At 44.4% G+C, this 15885-nt stretch overlaps 1 protein-coding gene across 5 annotated transcripts in view; it reads right to left on the reverse strand.

Annotated features, from left to right (window-relative positions):
• The window catches only part of RIMKLB (ribosomal modification protein rimK like family member B), a 47136-nt gene extending 33730 nt beyond the window's left edge, over positions 1-13406 (reverse strand). The window contains exons 1-3 of one of the 5 annotated variants that reach the window (XM_062614085.1): positions 13163-13406; positions 11457-11938; positions 4988-5208 (exon numbers count right to left, since the gene is read on the reverse strand). In XM_062614085.1, coding sequence (XP_062470069.1) covers positions 4988-5162 — 175 coding nt within the window. In that variant the 5' untranslated portion in view covers positions 5163-5208; positions 11457-11938; positions 13163-13406. Of the gene's footprint in view, positions 1-4987; positions 5209-11456; positions 11939-12605; positions 12846-12956 lie in introns of those variants that run through there. The other 4 variants (XM_062614084.1, XM_062614086.1, XM_062614088.1 and 1 more) reach the window with 4 other exon arrangements.
• Between the last annotated feature and the right edge of the window lie 2479 nt (positions 13407-15885).

The raw sequence follows: 15885 nt of genomic DNA on the forward strand, positions 1-15885 counted from the left end.
CCAAACCATTCTATGATTCTATGAAATACTTCCTCTGCAGGAAATATGAAGACAAGACATCAGCTCCTAGGTGACATCCTTCTGACTTAAGACAGCTGATCATACACAAAGTATTACTGTTTAAGAACAGATCAGTACCATGTCCTTTGTATACCTCAGCTAGACTGATCACTTGCCTTTACATTCCCAAAGGAAAAGACAAGAAAGTCTTAGAAAAGTTAACACTTTGTTTTATGCTTTAGGACACGCCAATTCCTTTCACTCCAGCATCTTTAACAGTTGAAAGCTCATGAAAGCAACCTTCCTTAAAACTGTTTTCCTTCAGAGGACAGTATAAGAAAACATGGAGATTCCATGGAGATTCCAAACACCTCAAATAAAGGAAACATAAGTTGCTGACTCAGTGATCTCCAACCTCTGCTATTCTGGTAGCTACAAATTTTAATGAAGATATTCTTGTACATAATTGTAACAAAGGAAAGAAAGATCCAGATTACCCTAGCACGTTCTTCTCCAACAAACAGTTCTTGAACTGTGTTCCCCTACAGGTAGGTTGTGTAGTCTGTGGAGAACGTTACTGCTAGGTCCTACACACAAGTGGAGAAAAACAGTGCGCTCTCAGAAAGAGAAGACAACCAACGGATTGCCTTTCATCTCTTGCCCACTAAGTCTCAAGGTATGCTCATTCCCTACAGGCTTTTTCCACCTCCAGGCCCACCCACCCTGCACACTACTGCTCACTAGTTTCAAATTCCCCAAATCACTGCACTAGCAAACTTAACACATGTAATTTTAAACTATTTGTCTAACAGGACTCACTGTTAAAGACTTCAGATGTGTGTCGGAAAACACCATGTACAGTTTTGTTAGATTATGTATTTCAAATGAATATAGGAATTGCCAAACTACATTAGGCAACTAGCCATTTAATTTCGTAACCCAGTGCATTCCTTGCAGCAGTAAATACCAGATGCTTCAAAGAAACACAAAAAAATCCTAAAGCTGACACTATGAAGCATCCCAACCATAAGAAAATTCCTGTTTTAAAGAATGCCTTGAAGCTACAATTAAATCAACATAAATATGAGCCATTCCCTAGAAGAGCAACACCAATCTCCCCTGCCCTCGTGTACTACAGCTAGCAATTGTGTGACCACAAAATGGGTTGATGCAGCAAGCTATTCCAACAGAAAACAGTTTATTTGGGTGGTGTTAGTGTTCCACTGGATTAGCCAACTCAACTCACATGAATGCCAGATCCTGCAAACAAGCAGAGAATTTGGTCAATCTTCTTTTGAATTAGATTAGTTTAGCTACAACATGAAAGCAAGCCAAGAGAGACATTAAGTCCTTACACAAGGCAAGCAGCTACAGAAAGGCTGGAAAGGGACAAGAAAACGGCTGCTCCATTCCACAGTAGATGATACCAGACCATCTTAGCTTCAACAATTTAGATCTTAAGAAACAGACTACACTCACACGATATTTTGAGCCAGTTTAAATCAGAACAGCTGCAATATCACCCTCCACTTTTTTCCATACATGCATTCCTGTGCACCAATGTTGTACATGTCTGGTTCAATACCCGTTCTAACAGGTTAAGCCCACCAAAGCAGCAGAAAAATATTCACTGATTTATGCAGCTGGACTTCTCCACTTATTTTAACTTCACTTTTGCTTTGGACATCTCGAGTACTACTGCCAGTGTGCAAAGAAACAGGAAAGCATGGCTCGAGTAAGCAGTCACTTACCTAATTAAGGTAGAAACCATAGTTATTTTCAAAAACTATTTGTTCAACTTAACTATTTCCAAGCCCATTTAAGCATAAATCAGTTTAACAGTTCCCTGCTGAACTCAGAGGGAAAACTTCAGTTCCACATCTTTTCACTTGCATTTACAATCATTTCTGGACTCATGCTGTGTTGAGTTATGTAACATAAATCTTGATGATCTAGCAGGTACATCATGTGGCCAGCAATACTGGGGCTGGGGGTGGCACCTGGGATGCTGGGTCACGCCAAGTTGTGGAAGGAATCAGCAGGGACTGCTGCGGCTACAGTGTTGCCCAGGAATCCAGCTGTGCATCCCATCCAGCTCTGTAGTACAGCAGAGTAACACCCCAAGGAGTCACAACTGCTGTGTCCACTGCCTGAAACAACCCTACCTCTCCCTTTCCCTTTGGCCAAGTCAGGTACGTGGCAAATATTCATTCTGTGACATACACAGATCTTTTAAGAGTCTGAGCATTGCAAAGTTTTTCATGTCTGCCATTAGCTCTGGGCTTGCATGATATTCACACCAATGTACCCTACTGTCAAGACATGTTACATACAAGGTACACAGCATGTAACTGGTGGAAGGGCCACACATCCCACTGTTCTGCTTCATTTTCCTAAGTCTGCAAGTGTCTTTTGCATTCTGCCTCTGTGAGCCAAGTCATTTCAAGCTTTTTTATGTCCTGAATTTTCAGACTCCAAAAACCAGTCATGTTCCTGACAGTCAGCAAGTCCATGAAGAAGTATCCCCGGTTATGCCATCTACAGAAATACCACATTTGTAAAGTTTTAAACAGCATCAACTTGACTTTGTGAAGTTAATGTTCTTTGTACGATTTATTTGAGAAACTGCCTAGGTTTTGAAGGACAAAAAAATGCTCTAATCTCAAGTGTATGTGAAAACCTCCAATACCACCTATTACTGGCAGAGCCCTGTATTGCTAAGCTTTCAACACAAATTATGATTGAACTGGAAGCAAAAGCAGGTTATTATCCACTGAAGATATGTTCTCTTCTTCAACTTCACTCAATCTGGATCCCTCACACAACAGCAGATAACAGGAAGGGTAGAGAATGCACTACCTCCTGGATTTTGTTCCAGGACATCCTTTCCTAGGCCAACTGAGGACTTTTAACGAGGAAAATAAAACACAACACTTTTGCTTGTGTACTCCACCAGAACTCTGTATCAAAAAATGCAGGCAAGCGCTAAAAAAAAAAAAAAAAAAAGAAAACTAGAAAAATAAGAGAGAAGAATCAAGAATCTTCTCTCTAAGAGAAAGAACTGTTTCATATATGACAACTCCTACATCCCACCCCAAAAAGATCACAATTAGGTCAGATAACTTCTAAGGAAATTTCTACCCACAACCTTTCAGCATTTTTATCTTTCTTCTTTTCAAAAGGTCAGTTATTCAAACATAGTCTGAATGAACAGTTTGTAGGAAAATAATTTTCTTTTTTTATATTCTCTTCCTAGTCATTTCCCTTATTTTTGTCATTCTTGTAACTACACATTCCTCAGGATTGGTTTTCCAACTTGCATACTTTATTTCTTCTTGCAACAGATGCAGCATTAGGAGACATTAAATAGAAGAGAGAATAAAGGCCCATAATTCATGCTTGCTGCATTTAATTTCAAAAAAAAAGGCAGAAAACACACCACCAAGAAATAAACACACTACTGAAATGCTGAAGGACCAATTCTGCATCTTAGAGGCTGAAGCTATAGTTCTGGAGGGCTGCCTTCACAGAACATGCTGTCCTAAGGCCAGCACACTCTGAACAGTAAGATACTCAGACTTTCTGACAGTAAGCTGCCTTGATTTGAACACATCCTACAGAATCTCAAGAACAAAGTTTTTTCTCTGAGTCAGTTTTAAGATTTCCCTCCAATGTCGATTCCCCAGTAAGGAATAAGGTATAAGAACACACAGCAACCTCTTCTTCAGGGCTGAGGGTACTTTTATGTTTTCTCCCCACAGAGAATTACTCTAATACTCTATTCAGAAATTTAATCTTTCCCTGGAGTTCCACTGGTTTCTTTTGGGGTTTTTTTTACAGATATATGAGGACGATAAATGGAAGAAGTAAAGGTACAAAACAACACTGAAGTCTCCTTCCTTTAGGAAATCCAAATTAAAGACTTGGAAAAATATGATAGTGTTACACAGCTTGGCATTCTTCCCACAACATAAGCTTACTATCTACAGAATCATCTTATTTAACTTTCCTAACACATTTTAATATCTTTTTCCTTCTAATCACCATAGAAAAAAAAAAGCTAATAGTAAAACAGAACAGAAACCTTACAATTTATTTTAAAACACTCTAAGTTGTTGTTAACGGGACAATGTTTCTGATGTACATACTTTGTTTTCCAGACCCATTCTTTTTTGGCATATACGTTACTGTATATACGTCTGTACAGCAGCATAGAATCAGAGAGTGGTTCGAGTTGGAAAGAACCTTAAGATCATTCAGTTCCAACGACCCTGCAATGGGCAGGAACACCTCACAGTAGACCATGTTGCCCAAGGCTCTGTCCAACCCGGCCTTGAACACTGCCAGGGATGGAGCATTCACCAGCTCTTTGGGCAGCCTGTTCCAGTGCTTCACCACCCTCACAGTGAAGAGCTTCTTCCTTATATCTAACCTGAACTTTCCCTGTTTCAGTTTGAACCCATCACCCCTTGTCCTACTGCTACAGTCCCTGATAAACAGTACTGCTTTAGTTATGTCACCTTATTATCTCCAGCTCCATGACAACTGGCACTGTTCATTGAAAATTCCTTTTCATTTCAAATATGTTTGCTACCTTGAATTCAGAAAACAAACAGAAGAAAAAAGTCCTCCTGAAACTCTTAAATGTGACCTACAAACTTCAAGTACCTATGCAAAAAGATGAAACACCATAATTTCTTCTTAATTCAGAGGTTCTTATCCTGGAATCAATACACTAAAACAACCCTCCTCTATGTTCTACAAAGGAAAGGCAAAAATAGTTCTAATGTGAATTAGCAAAGTTAATTATATTTGATTATCACAATAAATGTTAAAGAATATGATGTCATCTAGATCTACATGAATTAGGACATGTATGGTATTCTGGCACACAAGAAATTCATTACTGAAGAGTACAGATGCTCCATTTCACAATCTTTTTTCCAAGTAGCCTTTCAGCACATTCCCAGCCTTATCTCATTCTCACCGAGATTTCCATCCTCAATGGTCAGCACCACTTCATCCATCACCAAGGCCCGGAAATCTAGCTCCTCTTCACAGCACTTGGCCTTCAGTGCTCTCAGGATCTCCTGCTGAGGGTAATCTTCTCTGATGCGACGGTCTGTCAAGAACCACAGCCTGGGAGCAACTGAACTGCACATCTTGGAGTTGTCTTGCAACCTTCAAGGTCTCCTTTCAATGGAACTTCTAAATGGTGGAGAAGATGAGACTCTGTTAGAGTACACAGGCTCCTATCTTCATATTCCCCATTGTACCAGGTCCTACTCCCTCTGCACAAGTCAGTCCTTTTCCATGGAGTGCAACTTCCAACCTCCAAGTGGGAAAATAATGTCTACGCCTAACCTGCAGCAGAAGCAGCAACAGGAACAAATCCACTTACATTCAATGGAATGTAAACGCTAGAAATCAGGTCTTGAACGTCATGCTAGTTTCATCCACAAGAAGTACACACTTGACATAAATAGTAGCACCCCGCTTTCTCGACAGCACTAAGGGGCATGCCAAGAACTGAAAACGTATGGATGGCCATCTCTGAAGGCCAGAATTTCAACTTCATGATTAGGGTAATTCCTTACAAATGGAAATAACTCAGCCCCTCCTACCAAGGCACCGCTAAAACACCAGTGACAGACTTAATGTATCCCTGTCCACCATATACAGAAGACAACAGAGTGTGCCAAATTCTGTATTTTAAAAGAGAAGTCTTGAACAAGAAGAAACCCATCAAAACAGGATTTTCCACGTCAGTATTTCAAGACTGATTTGATCTTACAATTACTTCATACCCACTGTACTATCCATAATATATTACTGGGAAGAAAAAAAAAAAAAAAAAAAATAAAACCCCTCAATGGAACAAGGAGCATCAACAAAGTATTAATACCCAACATGGAACCTAAAGCAAAATCAAGGTTTGAGTATCAGTGCTAGCCCTTTCTTGCTCCTTTTTTTCTTTTAAATCAGTTTTATATACATAAATAGCAGCAGGAAAAATTCAGCACCAAAACTAGAAAAAAAACCCAAACAGTTCAAACTGAGGAATTTCAATTACAATGGCACCAGAAGTGATAACAGCAAGGTACTGCTCCTTTTGCTTTGAATACAGGGCACCTCGACTATTTTTGACTGTATACTAAAATACTTTAAAAGCTGCTAAACAATTACAATTATTGTTAATGGAATACTCATCTACACTCAAGAGAAACAAGCAGCATGGTGTGGGTAAAATGAACTGTGGAGAAAAACAGCTGTTTTCTGCAACACATTTTAAACTTTCATATTAAAACAGAGATAGAAATCATTGTTTTCACCAACAGAGCTTACATGAGTTTCAAACAAAACTGAAGGCTAGGACAGAAACGGGAGCTCTGCCCAGTAGTCCTAGTGACAGGACCTGTTGTCAACAGAAAATGCAAATGCAGAAAGACCAGAAGTATACAACTTCTTTCATCTCATACCACAAAGAATTTCATTTTTCGTAGCAGGTCTTAGAACAAAAGTATTACTTTGCTACAACTTATAAGAATGAGCTGATTCTATTATTATTGCTAGCATTTTTATTTTTAAAACAAGTTTCTTCTACTAGCACAGCTTATTCTGAAGGAGATACATTTTTAAATGGACATTTTTATTCCTAGTACTGAGAACCATGACAATAAGCAAACTTTTTTTCCCATTGCTTTGGTAAATGAACAGCAACAATATAAAGCCAAGGACTGAAGTTCTTCATTGTAAGAGCCTGAAAGAAAGCAGAAGCTATGGAAAGGCAATCCCAGATGCAGACCAGCCCTTGACAGCGGTCAAGATGCTCAAGGTAAAGCAGGAAAAACTGTTTGCTCCCTGCAGGAAAATGGGTAAGGGAGGCTGTAAAAAGTACTTTTGAGATCTCAAAGAACCCCCTTTTTCTTCAAAGCAGCTAAAAGTGAAAAGGGCAAGCTGAGGCTTGGGCTTGCAATGGCTGACAACTGTAAGATCCCGCCCCACTTCCAGCTCTCTCAACCATGGCTTTCTCTCCATGGTAGGTTACAGAAAGCTTCCTGGGACAACATCTTCAGCCAAGAATCAGGACAAAATATCTTTTCCAGAAATGGCACTGCTATGGCACAGTTCAGAAAGCTTCTTGTCCATTTATTTCTGCTATCTGCATGAATGACCGGGGAGACCAAACAGCCCCACCTACCGCCTCTCTTCTGAAAAGCAGCTCCACTTAATAGGCTGGCCCACCTTGGTTTGAGTAACAGCTATAGAACATGGAGTACACGAAAAAAAATACATCTGACAGACAGACATAATTAAAAAATAATAATAATCACAAAACATTACATATTTTCAGCCTGTTTGGGGTTTTGATTTGTTGTTTGGTGATGGGGGAAGGTTTCTTCGCTCACTACTGTTTCTAACACGGGCGCAAAGAAACAAGTATTTTCTCTCCAGCAGCCTTCTCCCCCTATTTTTGCTTGCTTCCAAACCTTAATTTCTTTGCCAACAGCGATCTGTTCACATTTTTCTCAAATATCTTTTCTACATAGCTCCACCTCCACTCCCTTGAATCTGCAGAGACTGTTCCATCATCTGCCCTGACTGCCACTATCAGCAGTGATTTCCTAAAAATCAGCAAAGGATTGAGGAAGAAAGAAAGTACACCCTTTTCTATCCTCCATCTTTCTGCTATTTTTAAAGGAGCTATAGCATCATCAAGAACCATGCAAATATCTCAATCAGCACATTAAACCAAGCAGGCACATAAAGACACCTTGGGTATGGGCATACATCTCCCTCCTAATGCTATGTCTCATCTCCTCTAAATCTAAGTTTTATAAGTGTGTATAAAAAGGCTCACACCTCATCATGAGGCAGGAAGGTAGCAACCTCAAGTATGAAGGTAAAGATTAAAAAACTCACCTTAGATGAAGCTACAAGCAGAGGCAGAAACCAGTAATTCTAACTATCAGTTCCCTGACCTCCAGCCCAATACATTTTTTTTCCACCTGGAGAAATACCCTTTCACACCAACGTTCTGCTCCTAAAACCAGAATCTACTTAACAGTTTCAACCTCTCCTTATAATCTCTGTTTTGATTGTGTAAGAAGTCTCACAGAACACAAAACCTGCAATTTACCCTATTAACCCAAATATCTTAATCCCTCCCACATTCTCAAGCACACTGTCTGTAGGAGGACAGCTTGCCTTGCCATCAGATGCACAAGAACATTAAGCTCTCAAGTTGGATACGATTTCCAGAATTTTTCCCTGAAAGCCAACTCCACCAATTTCAATCCAAAAGACATAGCCGCAGACAATGCTGGGTGTGCATGGAATACTTCCTAACCCATGAATGCATCTATTGCAAAGTAAGTATAGTAGATATAAGGGGAAGAGCAGATGTCTAAATGTCTTCAAGATGACCAGCTGAAATGCAGTTTCACGTAAAGGTAGTATGATCAATGTAAGTACCATCTTTCAATAACTATTTAATAGACATATGAAACTAAAATGAAAAAAAATCATGTTAGACTGGGACAGGTAAAGTGGCAGCAAAGTAAAAGCTCTATGGTCAAAATTAAACTGTCAGCCAAGCCAAGCAGACACAACTACATCTTCTTCACAAAGACTGTGTGGAACAATTTATTCCCTCTATAAATTGCTAAAGCTTTAGCAATTTATACAGGGAATGCAACTCACCCCAGCTTTCAGCTGTGGCATCCCTGTACTACTTAAGCTAAGCTTTAGACTGGTATTCACACAGCAGCTTCCTCTGCTCCCCATCACATGCAAATATATTTTCTTCCACACTCCTTGAATGTGCAACACACCTTTTGCACCTGTCCTAACAAAAACACTCACTCTGCTACTTTTCTACTTGACATCATATACAAATACATTTGGTTGACATAACAAGGAATTCATCCAAGCAGATCAGCTGTCTAGAGAACTGGAAATCTCTGAACATAACTCTTTTTCCTTTGAAGGGGTCTCTTCTTCACAGAGAGCCTTTCAGACCTGCCTGCAGGAATGGGATACTGGTCTCTTTTGCACATTTACTCCTTGCCCTCTCCTCAACACCCAAAAGCAGGAGAAAAATTGACTAGTCTCTTTTTCTTTTTCATCATGATGTATTTTCCCCTAAACTGAAACAAGAAACCAGTTATTAGGAGATAATAATTAATGTATGTATTAATGATAAATGTGTACCATAAAAGATAACTAGTACACAAAAATATTATACCCTTTCTATTCAGAATTCAACTACTCAATGCCTCTCTAAATTAAAAAGTCTAGGTTGTCTCTGTCCTATGGGAACCATGAATGGAATCCCAGATGTTTTTTCAGCATTAGGAATCGATGTGACCTGGCTATCTCAAATGCTCAACTTGTGATCGGATGTTATAGTACACTCCCATTGACTATCCCAGATTGCACTGATCCCAGTGCAATCTGGGAATCAAGTTAATGGAATAATTATTACTATCAGCCCCTCCCAGAATCATTTCTTTTTTCAGATGTCGGCTTAAACTCTCAGCCTCAGTTATAGCACTATGTAGCTAACACAACTCTATGGATTTCAGCAATTAATAGAGAAATAAAACCTAATCTTAGCTTTCGCACACCTCTAGGCATATTTAATCCCTACAGCTCAGGTGATGATAATAAAAATCTCACAGAAGTGAGAAGGAAAGAGCAAAGAGCCTGACAGTCACGATTGCCATGGGAAATTGAGAACTAGGAAAAATAAGCTCTAAGCACTCACCTCACTACAAATAACACTGCACCTTCTTACATATCATTAATGCATATCCCTTAATACTTCTTTCCAGAACACTTAAGCTGGAAAAGGTATTTTGTTTTCCTTTTAATCATAAATTTGCTAAGGCTTGAAACGGAGTACACACCTTCAGTAAACCAATTGTCTCTACCATTGCAGCAGTTTCTAGAATCCTACTTTGGAGGCCACACCTCATGATGCTGAAGACCTAAGGACAGTTGGCAGATGCTCATAAGTTACCTCTTTCAGGAGATATCTCAAGGCAAATCTGAATTACAAAGCCAATTCTAGGTAGCAGACCGGTCAAACAGCTAACGAAGGCTCTGGCATATGACCCTGCGTATGATCCATTATACGCTGTCATGGAAGTCTCTGTCTCATCTTAATGAAAGCAGCGCTTGAAACAACCCAGAAAATCTGACTATGTCATAGGGAGACCAGGCCTGAAAACAGTTCACAGCTGTTTCAAGTATAAAGCACAATTAATATTTATCACACAAAGATACCAGAATGATGATCACTTAAAGAAAACCTAAAGGAAATATGCATATAACTCATTGAGGAATATAACCCATGGCAATATACACAGATATAAAAACTAACATCTTGAACCACTTGTTCAATTTGCTTTAGAAAAATAAATCCAAGGTAAGCCAACTCCTTCCTGACACTGCTGCTTCATGGCAATGCTTAAGTACAACCTCAAGAAAAATCTCTCTCTTACCTACCAGAGATCAGTTTTCCCAAGCCTGTCATATAACCATTTGAGAATCTTTGGAAATAATACATTTTTAAAAGCTGAAGAATATGAAAAATTAAAGTATCTCTTTGAATGCGTTTTATGTAATAAATTGAGCAGCTGCAGCGCAATCTGTCCAGCACTGCTGCATTATCATCCGCCCTCTACACATGCTTCATAGAATTTAAAGTCACTGCAGGCAGGTGAACCCCAAGCACACCTCTTTGAAAGCGTGTCACAGTATCTACCTCCTTTTCAGTATGAGATTTTAGACTGCAACAATCACGGGATGTGGGAATATGTTAATCGTTCCCATTCATTCCCAGTACAACCCTCCACATCCGCAGACAGGCAACTGCACTCCCTGATGGCTTTCATCTGCTTGTCCCCACCTCTGCACTGAGTGATGCTAAAGATGTTAGCTGGAAACCTTCCAGGCACAACTGCCTCAAAAGGCAGAGATCCACACCCCCAGTCTTTCCTCCTCTAGGTTCATGCTTGCAAGTAGGTGATAACATGCCCCATTCACACACCCCAGCTCCTGATCTCCAGTGAATCATCCATTCCCTCTAGCCCCATACTGGTCAGCATCACCTCTCCTGCTTCTGCCTTGGTGGCTTTCTCCCCCTACAACAAGCTCTCAGCTTTTTCACCTTGCTCCACTCTGCCTGTGCATGCAAATAAAACATACATTTCCTCCCACACCAGCTCCTTCTCTGAAGGTAGGCTCTTCTACCTCTGCCCAGGTTCCCCTGCAATGTGGCACAATACCCCCCCGCTTCTCTGCCTCCCCCCAACCCGATCTGTGTGTATACAGGCAGTTCTCCCTCCCCCCTTTCCCCACCCCCCTCTCTGTCTCTGTGCCTCTCCCAGCGCCTGGCGTGGGGGAAGGGAAACATGCACTGTATGAATGAATGGGCCGAAGAGACTTACCAGAAATTGCGTGAGGAGAAGTGTGGAAGATGAGAAGGACACCAAAGATGGGTGCTTCCTCCTTTCAGCGTGCCAAGTGCTGCTTCAGTTGTGGCTCCCTTCACAAGGTCACGTGTCCTCCTAGGTACCCCTTTCCCTGGATCCTCTACTAACCACAAAGGGTTGCAGGGCAGTCTTCTGGATGCCTCTCTGCACTCTGGAGGGAAGGGTACTACTGAAGCTCCCAAAGCAAGCAAAGTCCTATAACGTGCAACGTATAGCGGACGCCTCAGGTAACAAGGGAGACTTCTGAGGGGAGAAAGGGCGAGTAATGACTGTTAAATTAACTCCCAAATTGTCTTCCCCTATGGGAGAAGAGGGACGGGAAGGAGGGAAGAGTGTACTGGTGAAGCGCTGTAGCTTTCTATGTAAAATAAACTGAATCCTCGTGTCTCTTACTTGCTCAGAACTGAGCCCCTAAATGTCTCTGAAGTCACAAACACCTAGGAAGGAAAAAGGGGAGAAAAATCTCTATTAAGACATAAACTAACATACAAAGGTATCTAATAAACTAAATCCCACCGGAAAAAAAAAGGTGCCGTACAACACAGTAAGCAAGGCCAAAAGAACGCAATTTTGCGAAACGTACAACTTCAAATGATTTACAGAAATGTACTACCACAGAAGCCCGTTTTAAGAGGAAAAAAAGGTTAAGCAGTTTATTCCTTAACTGAAGGATGTGGGCTCGAAGGAAAGTTAAATCTGCGCCTACACGTGAACGTAAGAAGAAATTAAGTTTTAAAACCTTCAAAAACTATTTCTATTTATTTGCACGAGTCTTTAAACCCCTCATCCAGAATAACATTCAGAATTCAGATGAGGAGACTAGAGAAAAGTACGTTTCAGGTCAGAAGCATACACCCCTAGGCATGAGACCCCACTCCGCCATAGAAAATAAACTGTCGCCTATAAAGGGCGACCAAAACGAAAAGCCAAATAACACGTCTAGAGGATGCTTAATCAAAGATCAACAGTCGCACACTTGGAGGCCCCGGTAGATCAGTTAAGTCACCGATGTGCCATGAGCTCTTTAAACATCAGAAAACAAAAGAGAAGAAACACAGCTGAAAGATTTCGTTCCAAGACTCGGCAGCGCACACACACACACACCCTGCGTCACGGGCAGAAATTGCCCCCAACAACCGCAGACCCCCACGTTCACGGGAGCCGTTTTCCACCCCGTTTCCGCGGCGGCTTTGCACACAGACCGAACGCGTGTGAGCGCGCAAGCGGCGCGCAAGGCGGGAGCTGACCCCCGCGGCGCACTCGCAGCGCTCCGCCCGAGCGCGACCCGCCCGCGGAACGCCATGGGCGAGGCGGCAGCACTACGAGGAGCCGCCGCCCGCCCTTCTGCCCGTGCCCCCGTCGCGCACGCCGAGCGGCCGCCGCCTGCATACACACACACACCCCCCCACCACCACCACCACCATCAGCCCCGAAGCGGCCGCGGCTGCCACCCACCTGGGCGCCCCGGCTGTCCGGCCCGCACGGGGCGGCGGGAAGGCGCCGAGATGCACAATCACCATGGGCGCAGCGCGGCGGCGGGGCGGGACGGCTGAGAGGACAGTCCCAACCCCCCCAACACACACACTCCTTCCCGCCTGCCCCCTCCCCGGGCACGGCGAACCCCACCCCCGGGCTCGCACCCGCTCAGCCCGACATCTCACCCGCCCCGGGCACCGCCGAGCCCGAAACCGAGGGGACCCGCGCGCCCCGCCGGCGCCCCCCTCCCCTTCCCGCCGGCACCGGGCCTAGGAAGGGAAGCCGCGGGGCGAAGAAGGCTCCGAAGAGACTCGCCCCTTCCTCCCCGCCGGCAGCGGTCGCTCGGCGGCGCGCTCCTAAAGGGGAGCGGGCGACGCCACACGACGCTCCGCTCAGCCCCCACCCCCCCTCCCGCTCTCCGCGTCCCTCCTCCCGGCGGCTGGGGTGAGGCAGGCGGCTGTTCCCTGCACCGAGACCCCCGCCCCCCGCCACCGCCGCCTCCTCCCGCGCTCCCTCCCGCCGCCTGACTGGAACGGCGCCGCTAACGGCCGAGAGCGGCTGGCACGCGCTGGCGAGGGGAGCGGAGGGGAGGGGAGGGGAAGCGAGGCGGGCGCCCGGCTCCGCGGTGGGTGGGGCGGCCGCGGGGAAGCGCGCGAGGGCGGCGGCGGGGGCGCGCTCCCGCTTGGTACCCGCCGCCGCGCGGGGTGGGGCGGGGCGACCCAACCGGACCGAAGCGGTGGCCGTGCGGCACCACACGCACGCCGAGGGTGCCTCTACGGCACGGGCGGGCTCTCCTGAGCGCGCGCTGCGGCGGGACGCGCGAAGCCGGAACCTTTGTCCTTCGTGTGACAGGTACCGGCGTGACGCGCCCCACGCGCCACCTGCCACGCACCGTCACGTGCCCCGCGCGCCGCCGGGGCCGTGCCGCCCCTCGCTGCTGTCGTTCCGCTAACATGATGGCTGCTGGAGACGGAGCGGTGCTCCCCTCCCGTGTGTTATTAACCAGCGCGTTTCCTTCCGTGCGCCGGTGGCACACCGGCCACTCTTCTCCACGCTTCACCGTTTCTGTTCACCGTATCGTGTTTCCTGCGTATCCCACGGGGATGCCTGTGGGAATTTCTCCTTCTCCAGCCTTCCTAACGTCGAGATTCTGTGCCCCAGGCGAACAGCCTCTGTCCCTGCCCATGGCAGAGGGCTTGAACTGTATGATTGCTAAAGTTCCTTCCAACCCAACCCATTCAGTAATTCTGTCTTCCTCGACAACCAGTGTTACAGCTTTGCAAATACGGAACATACCCACTCGGTCATGTCTGATACCCCCAGACCTCATGTCTTCTGTCTCTCCAGCATGTGGTGGTTCTCTCCTAGCATTCTTAGTTCCTTCACCTTAACGACACTCTACATACCCTTGCCTTCCAGTGTAGTTCATCTATACATGACACATACATACATGACAGGCTCCAGAGCCTGTGGTTGCAAGGTAAAGATCATCCAAACCTTCCATGTGGTACCCCTGATACTTGACTGGCATGATGGGACTGATTCCCACAGTAGTAACCCTACACATTACAATACAGAATGCCCTAAAATCTGCCTCAATGTTTATCCATTCATACTGCAGAGCGATGTACCGTGGTATCCTACGCTCCACCTTCGGTACACCTTCTGTAAAGCCATAGCTGATAGTTAAAATGAAACGCAAACATCACTAAGCGTTTCTAAGGCTGACTTTACTGTGTTTGTTCATTTGGTCCTGCAAACATCTGGGTCCTACTCCCCAACCACAGGTGCGATTCATAAAGCTCTTTCAGAAAAGCATGAGGCAAGGCTGCCTCAGAGATGCTGTCAACCTTGTGTAACGTGAGATGTCCCTACCCATGGCAGGGGGATTGCAACTGGATGTCTCTTCCAACCCAAACCATTCCATAATGCTATGATTCTGTGATGTCAGTGGCCAAAATCCCTGTTTACCCAGGCATCATCTGATGCTCTCCCACCTGCTGGGGCTGTTCGCCAAGCCTTCTGGCTTCTCATGGCTGCAAGCCAGAGACAACTGCTGGATTCCAGGTTCTCGTCCACCCCACCCTATACAACAGCATAGGGAAAAATACACCATCACTCGCTTAAATGCCAACTCAAAGTACAACTTAAGAGCAGGAGGCAGGTCATTGGCAAGTCTCAGCAGGCTAAATAAAAACTAAATAAATTACTCCAAAATGCTGGACAGTATTTTTGCTACTTTGATTGTTACAAAACAATACCACCTTTGACAGAATTACTGCATCCCAGGGCTTCTGGAGTAGAGTTCCCATGTGCAGAGTTCACACTTCTGAAAGTTGTAATTTCAGATTGTGAGGTGCACAGGTTTGTTTACACAGGGAATTTACTAACAGGAAGCTACTGTGGCACCACTGCTCAGCTGAACTGTGCAACCACTGCACAGCGTCTAGCACACACCCACGTTTCAGAGCAAGAATTCTTCTGGAACCATGTATGCTGTTTTAAGGTAGTATAAAGCAAAGAAGAAAGAAAATGCCCACATGTAGTATGTATATAGTTGTAACTATATATAATAGTGATATAATAATAGCAAATGTTTATTATTATTTTTACAAGGGCCTGTAGGGACAGGAGAAGGGGGAATGGCTTTAACCTGAACAGAGGGGAGATTGAGATGAGGGTTTAGGAAGTTCTTCCCTGGCAGGGCAGTGAGACTCTGGCACAGGTTGCCCAGAGAAGCTGTGGCTGCCCCATCCCTGGCAGTGTTCAAGGCCAGGTTGGATGGGGCTTGGAGCAACCTGGTCTAGTGGAAGGTGTCCCTGCCTGTGGCAGGGGGTTTGGAACTGTATGAGCTTTAAGGTCCCTTCCAACCCAAAACTTCCTGTGATTCTATCGTTATCAGTGAGCA

Source organism: Pezoporus occidentalis, unplaced genomic scaffold, assembly GCF_034315485.1.
Source record: "Pezoporus occidentalis ecotype Australia unplaced genomic scaffold, CSIRO_AGI_Poc_V1 ctg172, whole genome shotgun sequence".
Lineage (NCBI taxonomy): Eukaryota > Metazoa > Chordata > Aves > Psittaciformes > Psittacidae > Pezoporus > Pezoporus occidentalis.